At 39.3% G+C, this 23,821-nt stretch overlaps 1 protein-coding gene across 1 annotated transcript; it reads left to right on the top strand.

Annotated features, from left to right (window-relative positions):
• The first annotated feature begins 4,329 nt into the window (after nt 1-4,329).
• Nucleotides 4,330-23,194, top strand: LOC5567178 (F-box only protein 42). The gene is made up of 3 exons (XM_021850548.1): nt 4,330-4,697; nt 4,756-5,143; nt 21,704-23,194. The coding sequence occupies exons 1-3, from the start codon at nt 4,577-4,579 to the stop codon at nt 23,010-23,012; spliced, it is 1,818 nt and encodes a 605-aa protein (XP_021706240.1). The 5' UTR covers nt 4,330-4,576; the 3' UTR covers nt 23,013-23,194.
• Nucleotides 23,195-23,821: the final 627 nt, after the last annotated feature.

Consider the following 23,821-nt stretch of genomic DNA (forward strand, 5'->3'; position numbering starts at 1 on the left):
TAATGATTTTAAAATATGCATTTTTTATACTTCGTCATGCATTTTTTTGTTCTATATTTTGCCGGGTATATCCGCTGGCTCACGCTACACTTGAGACTTGTGAAATCAAACTTGTTCTGTAATCGTACGTAATCCACGCCATCGCGCTGGAAAATATTATATCTTGCCAAATTTTCATTAAAATCTTCATTTTTTGTGTATTAACCTGTATTCTTAATGTTCATCGTGGCTGTAAAAATATTTGTGCTGAATCAGTAGCCAGGTTCCAAGTTCCAGGAAAACTGGTTCCGCCATGCCATCGGCTCTCTTCCAGCTTTCATCCAAAAAAGCTTTCTTCGGGGAAATTGCCACCGGAAGCGATATTGTATGTAAAGGTGAGTTCACTGGCTGCAAAGTTTATTGTGTTTCTTCTTAAAAATATTACTATTTTACAGTGAACTTCATGGAGGTGGATGAATCCGGTAGCCTTGAGAAGCTGGGAAGTTTGGCACTAAGAGGAACGGATTTCACTTGGAGCGAAACGACGGCACTACTGTCTGGAACAAGACCGCAATAACGACGGCAGCAATTTATTTTATGAAAATTGAAGGATAAAGCTTCATATTTGTTGTTGAATAAAGACAAAAATTTATTATTTTCAAAATTATCATTCATTATTTGTTTTGCTTTTTTCAGAACAAATCAAAATGGTAAATTTAAATCCTTTTAGAGGATTTTACGGATTTATGCATTACGTTAATAATTTTCGAATATACTTTCGCCGATATAAAAACTGATTATACTAGCAAATCATATTGCGCAAATATGCATCCCAATGAGTGAATGGACTGAATATAGTTTTAGTATGATATTTAATCATTTTAGTGTTTTTTATTTTCTGCGTGTAGACCATTTCCGTCAGACCTTACCCCCTATTTTTATATTTTTCTTCGAAAGACGATTATTTTTAATGATTATTGACGCTTTCAGATCTAATTTATATGCACTCCTGATTTTATTGTAATTTTTTGAAAATTCGAGAATTTACCACATTTTGAGTAGTGCGGCACAGTTGTTTCAACCCTGTGGGTAAACAAAGTGGAGATTTTCCCACAACTTTCAATCTCACCCCTGCGCTGAGTGTTTGTAGATATGACGAAATGTCAATGTCAAATCAAGCACACGAAACGACACGACGGACACGACAAAATGGAGAAATCTGAGAGAAATCTGAGGTCCGATGGGCAAGCCTCGTTGTAAATGAAGCCCATCCCACAGACAAACAGACGTCACACTCTCATTGATGTCCATCGACCACCTTTTTAACGGTCAATTCAAATATATTGTAGGTGGCTAATCCACCACCCGCAGCGCTCGCATCGTTTTTGTTCGTGTTTGACGTTTACACACTACCGCCATCTGTTGGCCCATCGGCCAAACACAAGGATTTTAGCATTGGGCGTACATGTCTCCGTGACTATGATTTTGATTGAAATTTGTTCTAAGTGTTACGTCTGTTTGTCTGTGCCCATCCTTTACTATTGTACTTATAACAAAAACTTTTACCGGAAGACGACTGCTAATAGACCGTTTTAAGCTTAGCAAGTGATGGAATTCTCCTTGGAAGCATTTCTGCAACGCTGCGGAACGTTTTCTACAAGAGGGGCATATTGGCCGGTTTGTTTTGAAACGTCAAGAATTGGATCGTTTGCAGATAACGTCTTGTACTCGCTTTAGAAGCTACCTGGCAAGAGAAAGTTGCATGCAAAGCATGATTAACTAAGTAAATAACACTTTGAATTCAAAAACTGTATAAGTAATGGATTTGCCACTGCGATAGAGCAGTTTTTCCTTAGGGGGGCCTATACCTGTTTACCCTACCGTTTGATATCTGCTGCTTATGTCGTCAAGCTGTTCCGGAACCATATGACCAATGGATTATACATACTTCCCCATTTTACCACTCTCGTAGGTCTCCCCGAAAAATCTGCAAACGGTCCAATTCTTGACGTTTCAAAACAAACCGGCCAATATGCCCCTCTTGTAGAAAACGTTCCGCAGCGTTGCAGAAATGCTTCCAAGGAGAATTCCATCACTTGCTAAGCTTAAAACGGTCTATTAGCAGTCGTCTTCCGGTAAAAGTTTTTGTTATAAGTACAATAGTAAAGGATGGGCTTCATTTACAACGAAGCTTGCCCATCGGACCTCAGATTTCTCTCAGATTTCTCCATTTTGTCGTGTCGTCTCGTGTGCTTGATTTGACATTGACATTTCGTCATATCTACAAACACTCAGCGCAGGGGTATTGAAAGTTGTGGGAAAATCTCCACTTTGTTTACCCACAGGGTTGAAACAACTGTGCCGCACTACTCAAAATGTGGTAAATTCTCGAATTTTCAAAAAATTACAATAAAATCAGGAGTGCATATAAATTAGATCTGAAAGCGTCAATAATCATTAAAAATAATCGTCTTTCGAAGAAAAATATAAAAATAGGGGGTAAGGTCTGACGGAAATGGTCTATTAAACGTCATGTGGTGTCCCTACTTTATTTAGAATTACGAAAATCTAGTCAAGTATCCTTTGATAATGGGCAAAATGGAGAGAAAATCGTAAATGAAAATCACATCGAGATTTGGACATATATACACTGAAAGGCAAAATAAAGTGCCCACCTTACCAGTTTCCGAATTTCTCTCATTGATTTGGTTCAAATTAAAGATAACACACTTAAATCTTTTTTAATATTTTACTTTTGATATTCTTTTAAAGTTGCACTTACGAAATTTTAATAAAAAAAGAATTTTACTCAAAGAAAAAGTAAACCATTTTGTGTTGGAAAAAAATTAGTGACAAAATAAAGTGCCCACTTCCTTCTTGCCCCCAGAAAAGATGATTTAAGAAAAATAAAAAGCAATTTTACAGTTAGTGTGTCCTCCTTTGGCCTTAAGGACTTGCTGGAGGCGCTTCAGCATGCATTTCACCACGTTTTGTAGGTGTTGTGGGTCTAGTTCTTCCCAGGCGCACTCCAAGGCTTCAAAATAATTATTTTTGTTGATAACACCAGTTTTGTCAACCCTGGCATCGAGAATCGCCCACAAATTCTCGATGGGGTTGAGGTCTGGGCTTTGTGGAGGCCATTCCAGCGGTTTAATCCGACAAGACCGGAAGAAAGACTTGGTTTTCTTGCCAGTATGCTTCGGGTCGTTGTTCTAGAGAAATATGAATTTCTCTTCAAGGCCCGTCTTGATCAGCGAAACCTCCAGAATCTGCCGTCATTATTCCGTCGATTTTCACGAGGCTTCCTACTCCATCCCATGAAAAACACCCCCAGACCATGTTGAAATGCATTCCGAAGCGCCTTCAGCAAGTCCTTAAGGCCAAAGGAGGACACATTAACTATTAAATTGCTTTTGATTTTTCTTAAATCATCTTTTCTGGGGCCAAGAAGGAAGTGGGCACTTTATTTTGTCACTATATTTTTGTTCAATACAAATTGATTTTCTTTTTTTTTTAAGTAAAATTATTTTTTTATCAAAATTTCGTAAGTGCAACTTTAAAAGAACATCAAAAATAAAATATCAAAAAAGATTTAAGTGTGTTATCCTTAATTTGAACCAAATCAATGAGAGAAATTTGAAAACTGGTAAGGTGGGCACTTTATTTTGCCTATCAGTGTAGGAGGATATCGAGATGTGGAGAGGAAAATTGTATGCGGACTGGAAGAACCTGGAGAAATTATCGACATAGGGAGAGATATCCAGATGTAGATGGGAAAGATTTTAAACTGATTTCTTAGTCAAGTTATTTGATTTGTTCATCATTCGTCAGTAACATCTGGAAAAGAGTACACTTGAGCCCGTTGAGCAAAAGAGAATAGTACACATTTTTTTAAGGCGAAAAAGAGTACATGTACTCTAAAAAGAGTACGTCTGGTAACCCTAACTCGCATAACTTGTGATCTCGCCCCAAAAGCCCGAATGTTTAGTAGTTTTTGACACCCACCCACCCCTTCGTAATGCATTTTGTATGAATATTTTTCGATTTTTGTGTGAGCTGTAACATCTTGAGGACACCCACCCACCACCTTCAGCGTTATGAAATTTGTGAATGGACCCTTTGTTACCTAGCAAACGAATGGACTTTCCACGTTATTCAACACATCTATCTCCCATTCATTTGCTTAAAAATGCAGCTACACCACGCGGTTACCAATGGCTTTTAGGGCGAGATTACAAGTTATGCGAGAAAAGTTATTAGAGCTTGATGAAAATCTTGAAAAAAAAACTGACAGCATTTCGGTGCACTACTTTTTACTCGGGCTCTCGCATCAGCTGCTGCTCCGCCGTGAAGTTTGTTTCGCTGTCAAATTCGTGAAGAAAAAAAACGCAAAAAGTGTCATTCTTCGCGAAAAGAAAGAAAAGTAGGAAATTGTTTACCAGTGAAATTTTCTTCAAATCGTTGTTATCCGTATTTAGAGGTATTTAGTTGGTATTTCCGTGTGTCTACTCAAAAACCCGACATTTCGCGGTTGTGGTCACAATTCTGCTGAGCAATTCGAAACGCTGGGAGGATCGTTCCGCCCAAGCTCAGCGCGATGGCATCCATCAACGACCTCCCGAACGAAATCCTGGAGTTCATCTTCGGCTTGATTCCGCCCTACCAGGATCTGGAGCAATGCGCTGCCGTTTGCAAACGGTGGGCCTCCCTGGCCATGAGTGAGTATTATTTGTTAAGTTTTGAGATCTTCTTAAGGACTTTCACTTCTTCCGGCAGACGTTCAAATGAGGAAGCGAGCAACGCTTCAGAAGGGCCTACTGGATTTCAATCTCTGCTGGCGGCAGGAAGGATTGCATAGTCAAACTCCGAGCATTGCAGCCCGGTTTGCCCACGCTTGTTCGCTGCACCGGAACTCGATGTACGTGTTTGGAGGTGCATCGAGTTACGATACGACCTTCAACGATTTGTGGCGGTTCGATTTGAGTCGCCGGGAGTGGACACGACCGATTTCAATGGGAACCTATCCTTCTCCGAAGGCCGGTGCATCGCTGGTCTGCTACAGAGGATCGCTGGTTTTGTTCGGCGGATGGAGACACTCTTATGCCCCGTTTCAGCTGTGCACGCTGTTCGACGAGTTGCATGTGTACAATATTGCGGACAACAGGTGAGCAATGGGTGTGGGGGGTGTGATTTCTTTACAAACGATAGCTTTGTCTTTCGAGCACATAGAGGCTGGTAGCAGAGACCCCTTCTTAGATACTCTTCTTCCAGGAATTTGGTTTGAGATACCTCGAACAAAAGCTTCAAGAATTCAACAGAGATTTTTTGTGAAATACTTACAAGAGCTCCGGCAGAAATCCCTCTAGAGATTTCTCTCAAACTCTGCTCGAAATTTATCCAGAAATTCTTCCAAATTTTTTTAAAGGAATAAACAAGTTTGAAATCTCGTTTCATATCTCTTTTACACTCTCAATGCTAGAGATCAATAAATTAAATTGTTCAGCCATTTTGGTTGGAATTTTATATGATTTTTTTTTAAATGTCAATGCTAGTATATCCACGCTGATGCTACTATGTAAGTTAAATTAACAAACTCAATGGTTGAAGCGGGAATCAAACTCACACCGTATAACAATTATAATAATCTATATAAATAAAAATGGAATGGTGTTTGTATGTCACGAAATGGATTGATAACGGGTCAACGGATTTGCATAATTCTTTCACTGTTGTATTCGACAGGGGATGCGACGTGTTCGTGCGGGGAAAACGTCTAGGAAAGCTTTCGGAATAGTCGGGAAAACGGGAGAAAACTAATGTGTAATTTTGTATGGTATATCTCTTGCTATTTTCAACAGCCTACTTGATGGCAAGACGAAGTTTGCCGGGACCTGGGAGGGAGGCACCGATACTACACACGAAATATGACACAACACTTTTTCAAATTGCAAGATAACTCCCGCTCACCAACGACAATCAAGGCAGGCTTGGGGAAAATCGCTAATTTTCTTTTATTGTGTACATTCGATCTTTCTGGACAAACTTAGAAAAAGGGCCATAGTTTTATGTGCATTCAATTTTAATGATGATTGGAAAACAGTAAAAAGATGCGTGTTTCATTACTTTATGTTCGATCAAATTAAAAGGTACTATCGAGGCATTGCTTTTGGGTGTTGCAGGAATTGATTTTCAACCGATTATTGTCAACTTTGTTGGAATGCAAAAAATTGTTTTGATCAATTACGCGCTTTTATCAAGTTTGTCCATTCTTCAAGATCTGGGCTCACAGTGACAGTTCGTGACAGCAAAATCTCGGCTCACTATGACGTACATAAATTTTGTATCGGTTTCTCCCTCCCAGGCCGGGACCACTAGTTATGAATAGTTTTAGATTTATCCGCCAAAAATTTTGCAAGATCGCTTCAAAGATTATGAGAATACGATTTTAATGCCATAATACCAGATTAAATTTTTGGTCGATCCAAAGCTGAGAAAATTAGCCATGTTTTTTCCGTGAAATTAAAAAAAAAATGATACATGTTTAAGTAATAATTTAGTAAACAAAATTCCATTGTTTGTGATAAATTACCTTTGATGTAAGATTAACTCATTGCTTTTCGAATGATCCAAAGAGAGTTCCAATTGGACGTGTAATTCTAGAGAAAAAGACAAAACATTTTTGTATGTTTTAGAGGGTGATCAACTTTTGCACGGAAGTGTATGACGCCTTTTAAAACAGAGGCCAGCAAATCACTAACTTATGGAAATATTCTTGACAAAAGTCAAAGGAACACTGATTTTGTTTTTGTGGCAAAATTCCTTAAGAAATAACTTGGAGGAACACTTGGAGAACTTTTAGAAAAATATCTAAAGGAAATCTCTCGAACACCTTTGACAGAATCATAGGTAAAGTAATTTATAAATCTTCCTAGTTGATTGTGGTCTGAGCAATTTCACTTATGGTAACATAGACGTTATTTTTTCTCGTACTTTTGGGAGATTAATGGGATCTTTCATGAAATGTATGCAGGAATGAAACAGTTTTGAAAAAAACTCCTTCAATAATTCATAGTAAAATTCTTAAATTTCTCGTGAGGATTCCTGAAGAAATTACCAGCAGAAGTCCAAGAATTAGGTGTCCCTAATACTCTTCACTATGAAATTTATAGAAATATTTATTCAAAAATTCTGGAAAAATCCTTTAACGATTTTACATGAAAAAGAGTGAATTCATGATAAGAATCGAGTGAGAATCCTATGTAGGATTCCTGAAAAATCCTGGTAACTTGTAGGCATCCCTGAAGAAATATTTGTTAGAATCCCCTACGAAACCACTGGAAGAATCTGAGAGCAATTTTCTAAAGATTCCTAGAGGTGTCTCTGGAGGATTTCCTAGCTATTTCCTCGAAGAAATTCAAACAGCTTGAACATAATCCATGAGAAACATCTTTTGAGAAATTTGAAAAAAAAATCCATGGAATATTATTGATATAATCACTGTAGAGTTCTCTGAAGGCCTATCACAACCATTTTTAATCTGAACGATGTGCAAATTAACGGGGTACAAATTAAAAAGTGTTCAGACTAAATGTGGTCAAACCAACGGGGGTACCCAGTAATTGAATTTTTCGAGCTGAAATATTTATCAACGTAAAAAATGCAAAATCGGTGGCGTGACGTTGAGCGACGTATAACCCGTCGCCGTTGCATCAATCGGCGTCGGCGTGGCGTAAAATGGATTGGCCTGCGAATAGCGTTAGATCAACTTCCTCCAGTAATTTTCACAGGAATTACTCCAAAAAAATTTCCCAGATACTATCCACGATTTCCTACAGATATTTTTCCATCGACTTTGCCATTGGTTACTCTGGCGAATCTTTAATTCTTGAGTTTTAGAGTTTATTTTAAAAAATGAAGATTTTTACAGAAAATCCTACAAGAATTTCTCAAGAAGTTCACACGCCGTTTTTTCAGTTATTCTTCCATTTATTCACAGATGGCAGGGCTGGTAGCATTCACTTTCTAGAGAATTGGTCTTTCTGCTAATACAAGTCTCTAAAAAGTCGCAATTTTCAATGGCAGATCTCTAATGATTCGTTGTTTAACAAAAATGGCCTCTCAAGCCACTATGAACCTTTGTACGTTACCTTACCCCATCAACTCAAAATCAAGGCTGCTTCATTGTACTCTGTAGCCAGAGTAAGGTCTCAAGCACAATGTGAACGGCAACGCGGTACAACGGCAAAACGGCATGCCCATCTTGATCGATACTTTACTTATCAATCCAGTGTTGACTAATTCCTTTTCAACATTGACTAAACAAGTAGCTCAAGATGGGCTTGCCGTTTTGCCGCTGTACCGCGCTCTCGCTCACACTGTGCTTGGGACTTAAGGTGGTCTCATTTGTGGGGCTGAACCCGCCTTGCTCAAAATTAGGTTAACGCACGAACCCCCTGAATTGAGTGGAACGAACTCACTTTTGAGTACTTCATTTTCTCCGTGTACGCACTTCAGTCGGCCCAACTCTGGACAAACATTTCAAAAGGGCACATCTATATTGGTAAACATTGGCTTTGCAAGACGCTGTTGAGCCCAATTCAACTCGATGACGCTCACCAGGTACTTGTTCTGGTATGCATTTGACATTATTACGGGAAATTTATGGAACTTGCGATACAAAGCGTCAACGGTTATGTGCAAAGGCGTGGTGGGCGTAACGCTCTGTCCGAAATACATAAAACATACCTTAATGAATGGAAAATGTTCTGAACCAGAGACTATCTACTGGAGGGAGAGTATGGACATTCCGCGGTCAGTGCGTTTGAGTCTTTAATGAGGGGGACTGCATAACCTTCAGAAATTTACTTGTTTGGTATGTTTCGAATAGATATTAAAACTTTTTGCTCATGCGATTCTTCGTTTAAGAGTTAAGTTAAGAGTGACTCATTTTTTCCCTTACTCGTTCTTCCATTTCCCTGGCTTTGAAATTTGCGATTAGCTGATGACAAGACCACTGATGCTTCTTTATATACATTTAATCCTTTTATCTTTCTATTCACTATAAATTAAGTAGGTATAAGCTATGAGACGAAGCAGATTCCATCACAGTTTGGTTCGATGGGTTCTGCCGGTATGGTACCACTCGAACCTATTCTTCTGAGGTCCTGGAATTTAAAAAAAAGTTTATATTGCTGTTCGTATTTGAAATGCAAATCTTCACTAAACGTCCTCCAAATGCGGTGACACAAAACAATCAAAGGACACCTAGCAAATCATCGCCGACCTAGCAAGAAAAATCTATCTTTGACACCGCATTTCTTGTGAAAAATCTTACCGCGTTTGGTGTTCCCGTATTTGATATTTGCATTTCAAACGCACACAGCATGAAAAGGAAAAATAAACACTTTCGAATCAGTGCGCATCGTACCTTCGTGCTGTGCGTACACGAATTCTCTCTGCTCTTGGAAGTTTTCTTAAAAACTACCTAAAGCAATAAATCAGTACTTTTCAGTGCTACATAAACAGTACTTTTCAGTGCTAAAATTAAAAACGGTACTTTTCAGTGCTACTAAAACAGTACTTTTCAGTACTATTTTTCTACTATTGATCCCTTTACGATCCTTGTTTGGACCCGTGCCTTCGATTTTTCGTTGGACCCGTTGGCGAAAGCTAGCGGTGGTAATCCTTCTTGGACACCGTCTCGGGAAAAAACCTCTCGAAGGTCACGTCTTCTTTCGTTTATTAACTAAACATGGTATCAACAACTAACAAAAGGAAGGGTGAATCTCTGAATTCACTACTTCCTTCCAAAAAAGTGGGTTTTAAAACTGTCACTACACGTGGCAAAAATGGAAGAAAGGACGCTTCCCCGGAATGCGAAGTTTCTTCCAAGGGTGAAATGAATAATTGTATCGAAATGAGCAATCAGTTCGATGCTCTAGACAAATTTTCCGAACACCAAATCGAAGCAGCCTCTAGCCCAGGCTCTTTGATTCAAGTGAGGAAGCAAAGAGTGCCGCCTATCGTGGTCAGTTGTTCCGAATTTGCGGGATTTAGGCAGGAGATCTTGAACTCCATTAGGGGAATCAAGGTTTCCTTCCAAATCGCAAAGAAAGGAGACTGTCGCGTTTTGCCAGAAACTCTTAAAGATCGTGAACTTCTTCTCAGACATCTTGAAGAGAAGAAGCACAAATTTTTTACTTATGACGACAAAACTGAACGTTTGTTCAAAGTCGTCTTGAAAGGTCTCTCAAGTGACTATAAGTCACCTGAAGAGATCAAAAATGAAATAAATGATTTACTTGGATTTTCCCCAGTCCAAGTAATCATTATGAAAAAGAGAACCCAATCTGGCATTGTTCGGAAAGGGCTTTCTCAAGAATATTATTTAGTTCACTTTAACAAAAAAGAACTAAATAATATCAAAGCTTTAGAAAAAGCTAAACTTATGTTCGATGTCCGTGTGACATGGGAACATTTCCAGAAACCTGGAGGAAATTACCAGAACCCCACTCAGTGCCGTCGGTGCCAAAAGTGGGGTCATGGTACAAAAAATTGTCGCATGGATGCTAAATGCATGATTTGCGGAGGTTCTTCTCACGCTAAGGACGTCTGTCCAGTGAAGGAAGATACCACCAAATTCATATGCTGTAATTGCGGGGCTAACCATAAGTCCAATTTTTGGAATTGTCCTTCACGCAAAAGGGTCATTGAGGCTCGTGCCAGGCAGATGAAAGATAATATCCGTTACGATAACGGTCGTTTCCGGAATTTGCCTGGTAGAGTATCGAACAATGCTCATTTTTCAGTTAACGATCGCTTGATCATGAATCATACCCATCAGGAAGATCATAATCATGCTCATTCACAAACTAATTTTAATCCATCGGGTAGCCGTTCGAATCTTTCAATTTCGAATGTATCTACCCACGGTAAATCCTTTGCCGATATCGTAGCAGGAAATTTGAACTCCTCCCCTGTTCGATCCATGGGTACCCATTCTACTTGTTTCAAATCAAATGGAAAAAACCCTACCACCACAGGTAATTCCGCTTCTTCGTCTACCGGAAATTCCAATGGGAAATCACATGACATGTCTGCCTCTGATTTTAATTTTCTAACTGAACAATTGAATCTAATGATTGATGCAATGTTCAAAGCCACCACTATGACTGAAGCAGTCCAAGTAGGTGTAAAATTTACAAATCAAATTGTTATTGGATTACGTTTTTCTAATGGATCCAAATAATAATTTAAATATTTTAAATTGGAATGCTCGTTCTCTGAATGGTAAAGAGGACGAGCTGTTTAATTTTCTTACGGTTAATAACGTGCATATAGCAGTTATTACCGAAACGTATTTAAAACCTGGATCTAAACTCAAAAAAGATCCTAACTTTTTTGTTTATCGTAATGATCGACTTGATGGGGCATGCGGGGGAGTTGCAATCATCATTCATAGGCGTATAAAACATCAACTGTTTTCATCATTTGAAACTAAAGTTTTTGAAACTTTAGGTGTTTCTGTTGAAACACAGTTTGGTAAATATACTTTCATAGCTGCCTATTTGCCTTTTCAATGCTCTGGACAGCAAGTTAATTTGCTCCAAACTGACTTGCGTAAATTGACTCGCAATAAGTCAAAATTTTTTGTCATTGGTGACTTTAATGCCAAACATCGGTCATGGAATAATTCTCAAAGTAATTCCAACGGCAGAATTTTATTTGATGAGTGCTCTTCAGGATATTTCTCAATTCAATACCCTGATAGCCCTACATGTTTTTCCTCTTCTAGAAATCCGTCTACGATTGATTTGGTCTTAACCGACTCTAGTCATCTTTGTAGCCAATTAGTTACTCATGCTGATTTTGATTCTGATCATGTCCCTGTTACATTTCAAATATCCCAAGAAGCGATTCTAAATCCTATCAGCTCCACTTTCAATTATTTACGAGCCGACTGGAATATATATGAAACGTATGTTGACTCTAATCTTGATGTTAACATTTCTTTAGAAACTAAACTTGATATTGACAATGCTCTTGAAACTTTAACAAATTCCATTGTTGAAGCCAGAAGCATTGCAATTCCAAAATGTGAAGTAAAATTTGAATCCGTGATTATAGACGATGATCTTAAACTCTTGATCCGTCTTAAAAACGTGAGGAGAAGGCAATTTCAACGCACTCGCGATCCTGCTATGAAAATTATATGGCAGAATTTGCAGAAAGAAATCAAAAAGCGTTTTGCTCAATTAAGAAACAAAAATTTTGAAAATAAAATTTCTCAATTGGACCCTGGCTCTAAGCCCTTTTGGAAATTATCTAAAATCTTGAAAAAACCTCAGAAGCCTATACCGGCATTGAAAGAGGAAAACAAATTATTACTAACTAATTGCGAAAAAGCTCAAAAACTTGCTATGCAGTTTGAAAGTGCGCATAATTTTAATTTAGGGCTTACTAGTCCAATTGAAAATGAAGTTACTCAGGAGTTCGAAAATATTCTCAATCAAGAGAACGTTTTCGAAAATGCCTGGGAGACTGATTTGGATGAAGTGAGAACTATTATTAAAAAATTCAAAAATATGAAAGCTCCTGGCGATGATGGAATTTTCTACATCCTCATCAAGAAACTTCCAGAAAGTAGCTTATCATTTCTAGTTGATATATTTAACAAATGTTTTCAATTAGCATATTTTCCTGACAAATGGAAAAATGCTAAGGTTGTTCCAATTTTAAAACCAGACAAAAATCCTGCAGAAGCTTCTAGCTATCGTCCAATCAGTTTGCTTTCCTCCATCAGTAAACTTTTTGAAAAGGTTATTTTGAACAGAATGATGGCCCACATCAACGAAAATTCAATTTTTGCCAATGAACAGTTCGGATTCCGCCATGGACATTCGACCACTCATCAACTTTTACGTGTAACAAATTTGATCCGTTCCAACAAATCTGAAGGCTACTCTACTGGTCTTGCTCTTCTAGACATAGAAAAAGCATTCGACAGTGTTTGGCATGAAGGTTTGATTGTAAAATTGAAAAACTTTAATTTTCCACCATACATTGTTAGAATAATTCAAAGTTATCTGTCAAATCGTACACTTCAGGTTAATTATCAGAACTCCAGATCTGAAAGACTTCCTGTGAGAGCTGGTGTTCCCCAAGGCAGCATTTTGGGACCAATATTATACAATATTTTCACATCTGACTTACCTGAGTTACCTCAGGGATGTCAAAAATCTTTGTTTGCGGATGACACAGGCCTCTCCGCCAAAGGTCGAAGCCTGCGTGTCATCTGTAGTCGATTGCAAAAAAGTTTGGATATATTTTCTTCATACTTGCAAAAATGGAAGATTTCTCCTAATGCTTCCAAAACTCAACTAATAATATTCCCACATAAACCAAAAGCTCTTTATTTGAAACCTTCAAGTAGACATGTTGTCACGATGAGAGGGGTTCCAATAAATTGGTCAGATGAAGTTAAGTATCTAGGGCTCATGCTTGATAAGAATTTAACTTTCAAAAATCACATTGAGGGCATTCAAGCCAAATGTAATAAATATGTAAAATGTCTTTATCCCCTTATTAATAGAAAATCAAAACTTTGTCTTAAGAACAAGCTTTTGATATTCAAACAAATTTTCAGGCCAGCCATGTTGTATGCTGTACCAATATGGACTAGCTGTTGTAATACCAGAAAGAAAGCTCTGCAGAGAATTCAAAATAAAATTTTGAAAATGATTCTGAGGCTTCCTCCCTGGTATAGTACCAATGAGTTACATAGAATATCCAATGTTGAAACATTGGAACAAATGTCAAAAAAAATAATAAATAATTTCAGGCAAAAATCGTTACAATCTTCTATTGCCACGATTAATGCGTTATATGTTTAGGTTAAGTTAGGTTAAGTATATTTAAAGCGTTTTTTTTTCTCTTATAAGCAGGTGAAATCAACTCACCTGTAAAAAATCTGAACTGCTACGGCAAATGAAATGTTATATGTTGTTAACAAAATGTTAATAAAATCTTAAATTTGTTTTACCAAATTAGGATGATAGTGTTGTCTAATAACACAGAACACCTATATAAGAAATGAATGTAATGTTTGGAATGATACTAATAAAGAAATTAAAGAAAAAGAACATCGGGCTCTGGATTGAACCTTAAGGTATTTTAACACTTTCGAATGTTAGCAGTTTCTTTTTAAATGCAAAACCAACTTGAAAATTTCGCGAAATCCGTGTTTGTCAGATAGCAAACAACTCAGAAAACTCAATGACTTCTGAGACGAAAATTTCAGTTCACTTTGATTTTTATTGCAACATACTATAAGAAAAATTGGGGTGCACGACGTTAGGCATAAGTACGTTAGGCATAAATACGATAGGCATAATGGACGTTTGGCATAATAGATGTTTGGCATAATGGACATTAGGCATAATGGACGATAGGCATAATTCCCCAAAGTAAAGCCATTATGAAGGTATTTTAGTTCGGTTTCAAGTCGATCCAGGATCCTAGGCAATGAAGTATAAACGTGCTCATATATCGTGCACAGATAGGAATGCACAATGGCCACTTTGGCATAGCAAACATTTGGTTGATAATGGTGGAAGTACTCCTAGAATACTAAGCTAAGATCTTGGGTTGGGGCGTAATGCCAAGAATATGAACGACGCTGTAACTGCTGCTCGTTTTTTGAGTTTGATTGTACACATTGTCAATTTTTTCATCAGAGATTATCCCTTCTTTAAGTTGAAGGCTGTTCTTTATAATTGTATTGTCCAGAAAATTTTTGTAGCTAGTGCTGCTAATGTTTTAATCAACAAATTTGTCTTCTTTTATAATTGAACTGTTCTTTCGAGACATACTTATTCAAAAATGTATGTCACTATTGCTTTCAATACTTCCATCATACATTTTCCCTTCTTTGAATCGTAGGCTATTCTTTATATTTATACGGTCAATCTTATGACTACAAGACCTTCTTTCTATAATATGTTGTTTTGTGGATACTTGCTGTTCTAATAGTTATTGGAATTGTAGATGTAAATATTTCCATAAAAAATGCAGAATACAATGCTATATTAAATTTGAGCTTGACTAATTAACTTTAAAATCAAAGTTTAATTTTCAAATTCGACGAATTTCAAATATTTTTAATGCTTTCGTAAGCTTTCGGCATATGTGACTGATTAAAATTGTTTTAAAACCATCGAACATTGTTGGCAGAAGAGGCAAAGGAACTGTTTTCATCACATTAAATTGATAAGCAGATTCGAAGTGGGAATGTAACGCTTTTATTGGCGTCACACTACCAGAACATTATTGTTGAAGATAATGTCACCTATCATACCATGAATTTTTGATATGACTCTAGATTGTTGTCTTCATGTTAATCATTTACATTATAAGTGCTAATAATTACACGGAAGATTTCCCTTCTTTAGAATTAACGCAATTATGTAAGAAAAGTATAACAAAAAATATAATATACCCATCAAACTAAACATCTCAAGAAATAAATAACACTTGCTCATCGCAAATGTAAATAACTACTTGCAAAAATGGATTGAACTGGATTTAAGAATGCTAACAATGTCCATGATAACAATCATCTTCCATATCTTCCGATAATGGATTCATTGTTAAATTTCATAACACCGGCAATAGTATTTTATAATCAACACACCCTCGTAACGCTTTTTGTATGAATTTTTCTATTATTTTTTATGAGCTGTTACATCTTAAGGATACCCACCCACCTCTATCAACGTAATGGAATTTGTAAATGAACCCGAACAATTTTCGATATGACAACAGTTTTGAATGACACTCACGCAAATTATTTTATGCCATAAGTCCATTATGCCCAACGTATTTTATGTCTATCATCCATTATGCCTAATGTATTTATGCCTAACTTACATTATGCCAAACGTCCTTATGCCTAACGTCTTTATGTCTAATGGGGTATACTCGAAAAATTGTGCCAGATAGTGCGCCGAAATGTGCCAAAGCTACGCAAGGCCTGAGAGAGAGGAGACAGCTCACTGACAGCTGGTATGTTTTCTAGCCTTCATTGACTTCTTACTTTAATTCTTGGGGCGTGCACAAATGAACTTATTTTGGTCAAATGAACTTATTTTGGTCAAAATCATATTCACTTCTTGCTGTTACTAAAACTAAAACTAAAGAAACATACATCGCTGAAAATTCGACAGTATACGTAAAATTTTCTGAACTTTCAAGAAGCCTTCAATTTTTTTCAATTTTCAATTATTTTTATTTTTACCTTAGCGATTACAAATTGTGTTTAGAGGTTAACAATCGAGATATGGAATTCCTTACAACAATGACATAGAACAAATGAGCAAATTTTGTGTTAATGAACGACAAGCAACTATTTGGACCGGGAAGGAAAAGAACAAAAAAAAAACCTTCGAATTTACTTAGGAAAAAGACAGAAAAGAAAAGCTTAAATCTAATATCACATCAATCTATGCGGCCAGCTCTTGTAAAAGAGGATTTACAGATGACGAACAGCTGTTCATGAATTTGGGCATTAATCTCCGAAACCAATCATCGATCCGCTCAACGCCAGCAAGTCGGTGTACGTCGTCAGTCGGATGGAAAGGGCTCAAATCCAGCGTCATCTTGAGCAAACGGTTTTGCTTAACTTGGACTTTGTTCCGGTGGGATTGTGCACAGTCATACCAAGCAGGAAAGCCATACGCAACCGTTGGCCTGAGAACAGTTTTGTATAGCAGGATCTTGGTACCAGGGTCCAAACGGGAGCGTCTTTTAACAAGAGGATACAGCATTTTAACGAGCTTACCGCATTTCTGGAGGCAGTTGGTCACGTGACAACCAAACTTTAGCTTCTGATCCAGGGTTATACCAAGATAGCCAACATTTGGTGACCATGGAATGTCCACGCCGTTACAAGACACGTTACTTTGGGGTAGGTGCCGAGGGCTACGACGCCGAGTAAAGAATATGGCTTGCGATTTCGTTGGGTTGACTTTTACCTTCCATTTTCTTTGGTACTCTTGGATGGAGTTCTGAGCATGCTGTAGCGTTTCGATTATCGTTCCTGCATCGCGATGTGAGGCAAGGAAACCAGTGTCATCAGCGAAAAAGTAGTACTGGACTCCGTTGACTTTTACTATGTCGGCGGAAAAAATGTTGTATAGTGTTGGGCTCAGAACAGAACCTTGAGGAACACCGTATGGTACGGACATTTGATCGGACGTACAACCGTTTACAGTCACTTGCAAGTGAATGGAAGGAACGATCCTTCAGGAAGCTTCGCATTATTTTCAGAATCGACATGGGAAAATTGCCCACCAACATTTTATGCAAGATCGCTTCATGCCATACTGAATCGTAGGCTTTCTCTACATCAAGGAGGATTAAGCCTGATGATTTTCCTTGCTGGAAGTTCCGTCTTACTTCCTTCACCAGCCGTACGATTTGGTGGCTAGTAGAATGCCCTTTTTGAAACCCAAATTGTTCATGAGGAATCAAACGAACTGTCTCCAGATGTTTCTCGATACGCGTCAAAATGATGCGTTCGAAAAGTTTGCTTAATGTTGGCAGCAGGCTGATCGGTCTGTAGTTAGAGGGGATGGAATGGTCCTTATTCGCTGTCGGAATGGCGACAACTATAGCGTGTTTCCAGTCATCGGGAAAGTAGCATAGTTTCAGGCAAGCGGAGAAAATTTTAGCGAGAACCACATACCCTTTTCGAGGAAGTCGTTTTAGAAGCATGTTTTTGATTCCATCGTGACCAGGCGCTTTTTTGGGTTTCAAATTACGAATAATTGTGGCAATTTCCTTGGGGCGAACTAACCAGGAGTTGTCGGCAACAGGCGGAGAAAGGTCGATCTGTTCGACGGAACGCTCAACAGCTTCAACCGTGTCCCTGTCGCTAGTGGATTGATTGTTGTGAGCAAGTGCAAAACTTTCAGCGAGCAGTTTGGCTTTCTCCTTAGGACAAGCGAATAACGTGTCTCCACTGCGCAGCGGGGGGCTGTACTTGGTCGTTTTCTTCAGCGCTTTGGTGATGCGCCAAAGTTTATTATCGCCACGCTCCATTGTAGCTAAGGTTTGAGAAAACTTGCTGAACCGTGCGTTTGCGCACTCCCCACGAATGCGATCGTTGAGCGAAAGAACAATGTGTTTCAGCATAGGATCTCTGGTTCTCATCCACTGTCGCCGACGTCGATTACGAAGCTGGATGAGGAGTTTTGTTTCGTCAGGGATTTGCGCGACATCGTACGGACGAAGGGTGACTAGTGGCACAGCAACAGATTCTGCGTCGAGAAGAGCATCTTTGAAGAAATTGAGCGCAGCATTGATTCCGTTTTCATCACGGATGTTTGAAAACATTGGGTTATTCGGGCAAAGTTTTGTGTTTATCAACCGTTGGAAAGCAAGCCAATCTGCACGTGTGTAGCAGCGAACAGATTCAGTAGTTGTCACAGGATCGGACGACAGACTGATCTCGAAGGTAACGGGCAGGTGGTCAGACGACAGCTCGTTGTGTACGGTTGGTTTCGACATGTTGATCAAATTATTGGACAACACAATGTCTAACGTGGACGGGTGCCCTCGCCCTGAAGGAATAAACGTAGGAGAGTCCGGGAAGTTGATGTTAAAGCCGAAGTGTGAAGCCTCCTGAAACAAGATAGTTCCAGCTTTGTTATTCTTGCCACAGTTCCAAGAACGATGTCTGGCATTTAAGTCCCCAATGATGAAATACGGTGAGTTTTGCGTAACCAGAGAGCGAATTTCCCGTCGAAATTTGGACCACTCAGTGCTCCGACGCGTTCCAGGAAAATATGCAGCGATAATGCAAAGATCATTACCAGCTGATGAGATGGTAATGCCTGTTGCCTCGATTTTTTTGGTCGAAATATTCAGCTGCTTGAAAGCTAATCCTTTTCGAACAGCTATTAGTACACCTCCTCCTCTGCTGCCTTCATCACTTGATGGCCGATCGAGACGAACACAGGAGAAATTTGGATGAAGAAATGAAATATTTGGGCGCAACCAGGTTTCGGTGACGACAGCAACATCTATGCCATGACGTTGTACAAAATCGAAAAATTCTAGCGATTTGCTGTGAACGGATCTTCCGTTCCAATTAACTACGCGCAGACATGGTAGGCTAGTCAATGTAAACGTATTTGATTATTAGCTCGGATAAAGCTAGGAATTGTTGCTCCTTAGAACGGCAGCCTTGCAAACGATGAAAAAGATCCCTCGCCAGGCAAAGAAACTCGCTGACCGAAAAAAGATTTGCGCATCGATCTGGTTGGTCAGAACCCTGTAGTACTTGCGAGTAAGAAGGTCCTCCGGCAACACTACGATTGTTCAGACGATTTTGAATGTTGGAATTGATCCTAGGGAGAGAGGTCGGTGGTGCGCGGGTGTTGGGCGCTGTAGTTTTCTTCGAAGCACGCTGACGATTTTCTTCGAGTTGTTTGATATAACTCAGCCGGCAGGGGCAGCCTCGGAAATTGGCTGTGTGATTACCACTGCAGTTAGCGCACCGAATAAGACTGCGTGAGACGGAAGCATCCTTGAGGTTGGCCTTCACCGGGAGCTTGCAGTTTGCTGTGAGATGTTTCTCCCCGCATTTAACACAGGATGGAGAGATGTTACAGAAGCGCATTACATGGCCGAAGCGTTGACACCGATGGCACTGGACGGAATCGTCAGGTTTTCTGGTGAAAAATCTCCACTTCACCACCGTGTTGAACAGTGTCTTTACTCCTTGCAGCTCCGAGAGCTTGATAGATCCTTTCACGAAACAAAGCAGGTACAGCACACTTTCTTCAGGACCACTTTTTTTTCGAGAGAAAATTTTGAGGTCCAACGGGCGCACTTCATTGAGCAACAATTCCTCCTTCAGCTCAGCCAAATCATACAGTGCGAGACCCGAGAGTATGAATCGCACGGGCTGTTGGTGCGACGGAGTGTAGGTGAAAAATTCCGTGTTGGAGTCTTGTAGTACCTTGATGACGGCATTGAAAACATCCTCGTCCGTGGCATTAAGCTGCGTACCAGTTTTAACAGCTTTCAGTTGGTAGCCGGACTGCGGGATATTGGCAAGATTCATTAGCTCGCGAGATTGTTTGGTGCCCTTGTTTACAATAGTGATTGGAGGAGGGCGACGATTATTCTTCGGGGCATTGAGTGGCGATTGCGATCTGTTGTTCACGTTTCCATCTGGGTCGTCAGTGGACAGCGTTTCGAAGAGGTTCTGAGTAGCAACCATAGGTTGAATTGATGGTCCGATCTCCATCGGGAGAGAATTGCGATCGTCGGCTGGAGAAGGCTGACAGTGAGTACGTTTTAGCCGCTTGGCATCGTTGCGATCACCGGAGTCGACGATTGAGGTTACCGACGGAGTTTTATCGTAATCACGGCGAATAATTATGTTGGATTGCGAACTTTGCACATTATTGCGCGGAATATTGCGATCCGAACCGTGGTTATCCACTTTAGTGGCACGAAGTTAATTATTCGGCGAAAAAAATGAGCGAAATCAACGAAAAACAACGCATCAAATTTTGCTGCTTGTGCATCAATAGCTTTGACAGCTCGAAACTGGAGAAGCCTTCAAAACATGAAAAAACGGATTTTTTTTTATTTTTTTTTTATGTAAAAAAAAACAATTTTTATGATTTTTTTTTTTTTTTTGAAAAATCTTTAGCCTTTATTTTTTTCTAAGAAAATTGAAAATCGGTCAAGCGGTTCAAAAGTTATGATTTAAAAAAAAATATAAATTTTAGAAAGCCGCGATTTTTCTGGTCAGCCTATTTCGGAAATGATCACCCTAATCAAAAAATGCAAAAACACGTGTATCCTTATTTCGAATAAGGAACAAAATAGCAAATTTTCACGGAATTCGGTGACCCACTAGATCGGTTTTCCATGGAATGGCTGATTGTTCTACATTCAAGCTATCATAGTGAAAGAGCTTAGCGGTATTAAAATAATTTCAAATCTGTTTTTCGTTAGTTACTCGAAAAGCAAAATAAATTCCAGAAAAAAAAATCATGTTTACAAAAGTACCCGCAAATTTTGAATACATATTGTAAAAAATCGGTAACTAGAAGAGGCTTGAAAAAATGAGATAATATAGAGATGCTTTGGGGCTCAGATAGTCATAGCGGTAAACGGACAGCTATTTAGTAAGACCAAGCTCAAGGGTATGGGTTCTAATCCCGAGTCGTGGAATTTTTCGTAATAGAAATATTCTCGACTTCTTAGGTTACCGTCGCGCGACATACCTATGCATGCACAAATGGTCTATCGGTAAAGAAAGCTCTCAGTTAATAAGTGGAAGTGCTCATAAGGAACACTGAGAAGCAGGATCTGTCCCAATTGGGACGTAATTCCAAAAGAAAAAGGAAGAAGAGATGCTCAAAATTAAAAAAAAATAAAATTGAAAAAAAGTTCATTTCATCAATTCTTGAATACATTTTGAACGAAATGCTTGCAGGATTTTCATAAGAGAACCGTTAAACAAACAATGAATAAATTCCTAAAGAAATCGTCACAGTAATACCTGAAAAAAACTTTGGGCGAAAACTTTTTTTTTCTGACCTTTCCATTCGCCATTTTATTCAAATTTCAATCGAATTGCGTTTTATTGAAGATGTTTTGGGGGTATATTCAACTGAATACATATTGACTTTTCTTGTTTCAGGTGGACCATTCATGTTCTAGCCTTCGGACCTCCACCGATGACCGGTCATTCCGCCACGGTGCACCGCAACAAAATGATCGTGTTCGGCGGTTTCCAAAAAACGATGGAAAACCTGGGTACTTCGAACGACATCTGGGTGCTGGATTTGGAGAAGCTCGTTTGGAAAAGGCCTACAGTTTCAGATGTTAAGCCACCGGCTCGATATGGCCAATTTCAGATGGCTGTTGGAGAGGATCACATATTAATATTGGGAGGCACTGGAGGCGTCAATAGGATATTCAATGACGCATGGCTTTTGGATATGACAAACGATGTGTGGCGCTGGAAAAACGTTGAAATTCGGAACAAACGAGGAACTGTGACACACAATTGGAGCTACCCGGCTTGTAATGTAGGATCCAAGATAATTGTTCTTGGACCAACCTCACCAAATGATTTCCAAATTGTGCGTCAACACAGACCAACGAATCAAGGATTGCATCCACCAAACCTCGGTCGACCTCGTCCTGCCAATCCAGGTGAACGTCAGCGACCAGCAGAGCCGAATATACCCCCAAGACAAAACCCAGTAAGGCCACCATTACCTCCACCACCGCCTGCTCCTGTGGTACCAATGATTCCTGCTGTTCCACCACAAAACAGTCCTTCACGTGATCCCGAACCTAGACCAGGCCCTTCTAGAGTCCCCTCACCAAACTCCTCCGCAGCACCTGTCGCTGGACCTTCCAGAGCTGTTCCTGCCATTCGAAGTCCACTCTATCGACATCAACAGGACGACGATCGCATGCTACCGAAACGTTTCAACGAGGCTCCCTCTGAACACGGTCATATGGCTATGGCCGCCTTTAGCGTTCCCCCAAGCAATCCCCCACCGGTGCACGCCTCTCGCGAACGCCAACTCGAGCGTCTTCGCAAAATGGAAGAGAAAATTTCTGCCATGCGAAGGGAACAAAGAGTACAGCAGGAGCAAGCTGTGGCCGCTGCCGCTGCGGCTGCCATTGTGCGAAACGATGTATCGCCTGCCTTGGAAGTGGCCCCAATTACACCGAAACGTATCAAACGCAATGGCCTAGCAATCTACGTTTGTGATATATCCCAACTGCTTGCCAAGGACCCGTCCATTGAATGGCAAGAAACGAAAAATAGTGGCCTGATTGCCGGAGCACCCGATCATTTCACTTTCTCGACGATGGTCAGCGGAAATGGGGAGCTGATCGTGTTTGGTGGTATCAACAAGAACCCCAAGTCGGAAAGTTCCAGCGTTACCAACTCGATTCACTTCCTCACGGTTCCGACAACGGTTGTTTGAACTGCAGATTGTTGCTTGCTTCGCTTCATTTACAGTTTTAAGCTAGTTTCTTATAACAAACTAATGAAATCTATTATATTGTATTATATAATTATGATAGAATATTATCGCTTTTAGCGTCATTTCGATAAGCTGCTTAGAATAAAAACACTTTTCTCTCTTCGTTCATTTTTGAAGTTCAATTTTATTATTTTAGTTTTAGTGTGCGAGACATTCCAACAATTCAATTCAGAACAATCTCATTGTAAATTTTCCGTGAGACATAACTTCTTTCTCTAGAGCAGTTATTTTCATGTTGCAGCCCGCGAAAAAAATCCTGGATAGAAGAAGATTGATAATGAATTTTTGACAATGAATGCCTCATTTTCTGAATATTGAAAGAGATTTTTTTTAACATATGGGTAGTGCTATTTTAGAGCAAAACGTACTGCAATGAAAGCTTTTCTCCTGAGCTAAAATTGTCTTAGATATCGAAGAGTATCAATAAATATATGCATACAATTTTCTTCCATAAGAGCACTACCAGTCAGTGGGAGGTGGATTGCATACACACAGTACGTACTGCAATGAGAGCTTCAAATTCGTATTACGGTATATCGATACTGAAAAGAAACTTTGGCTTCATATTGAAAATCGCGTTGGTCCATAGTTCACCAGAACCATTTTCGGCCACATTTTTAATTTTAGTTCCTAATAGGTTAATCTTACTAAGTTTTATGGGCGAGACAAAATTATTAGTGCGCTGGCCAATAGACTGATGCAAATTTTCAAATTTTTGCTCCCCCATGGGTAAATGATGTCAATTATGA

This window comes from Aedes aegypti, chromosome 3, assembly GCF_002204515.2.
Source record: "Aedes aegypti strain LVP_AGWG chromosome 3, AaegL5.0 Primary Assembly, whole genome shotgun sequence".
Taxonomy (NCBI): Eukaryota; Metazoa; Arthropoda; class Insecta; order Diptera; family Culicidae; genus Aedes; species Aedes aegypti.

Excerpts from the sequence above, each read along its gene's own strand:
- LOC5567178 (XM_021850548.1), top strand. The coding sequence starts at position 4,577 with ATGGCATCCATCAACGACCTCCCGAACGAAATCCTGGAGTTCATCTTC. Across the intron at positions 4,698-4,755 it reads GTGGGCCTCCCTGGCCATGA|ACGTTCAAATGAGGAAGCGA; the intron begins GTGAGTATTATT and ends TTCTTCCGGCAG. Across the intron at positions 5,144-21,703 it reads TACAATATTGCGGACAACAG|GTGGACCATTCATGTTCTAG; the intron begins GTGAGCAATGGG and ends TTCTTGTTTCAG.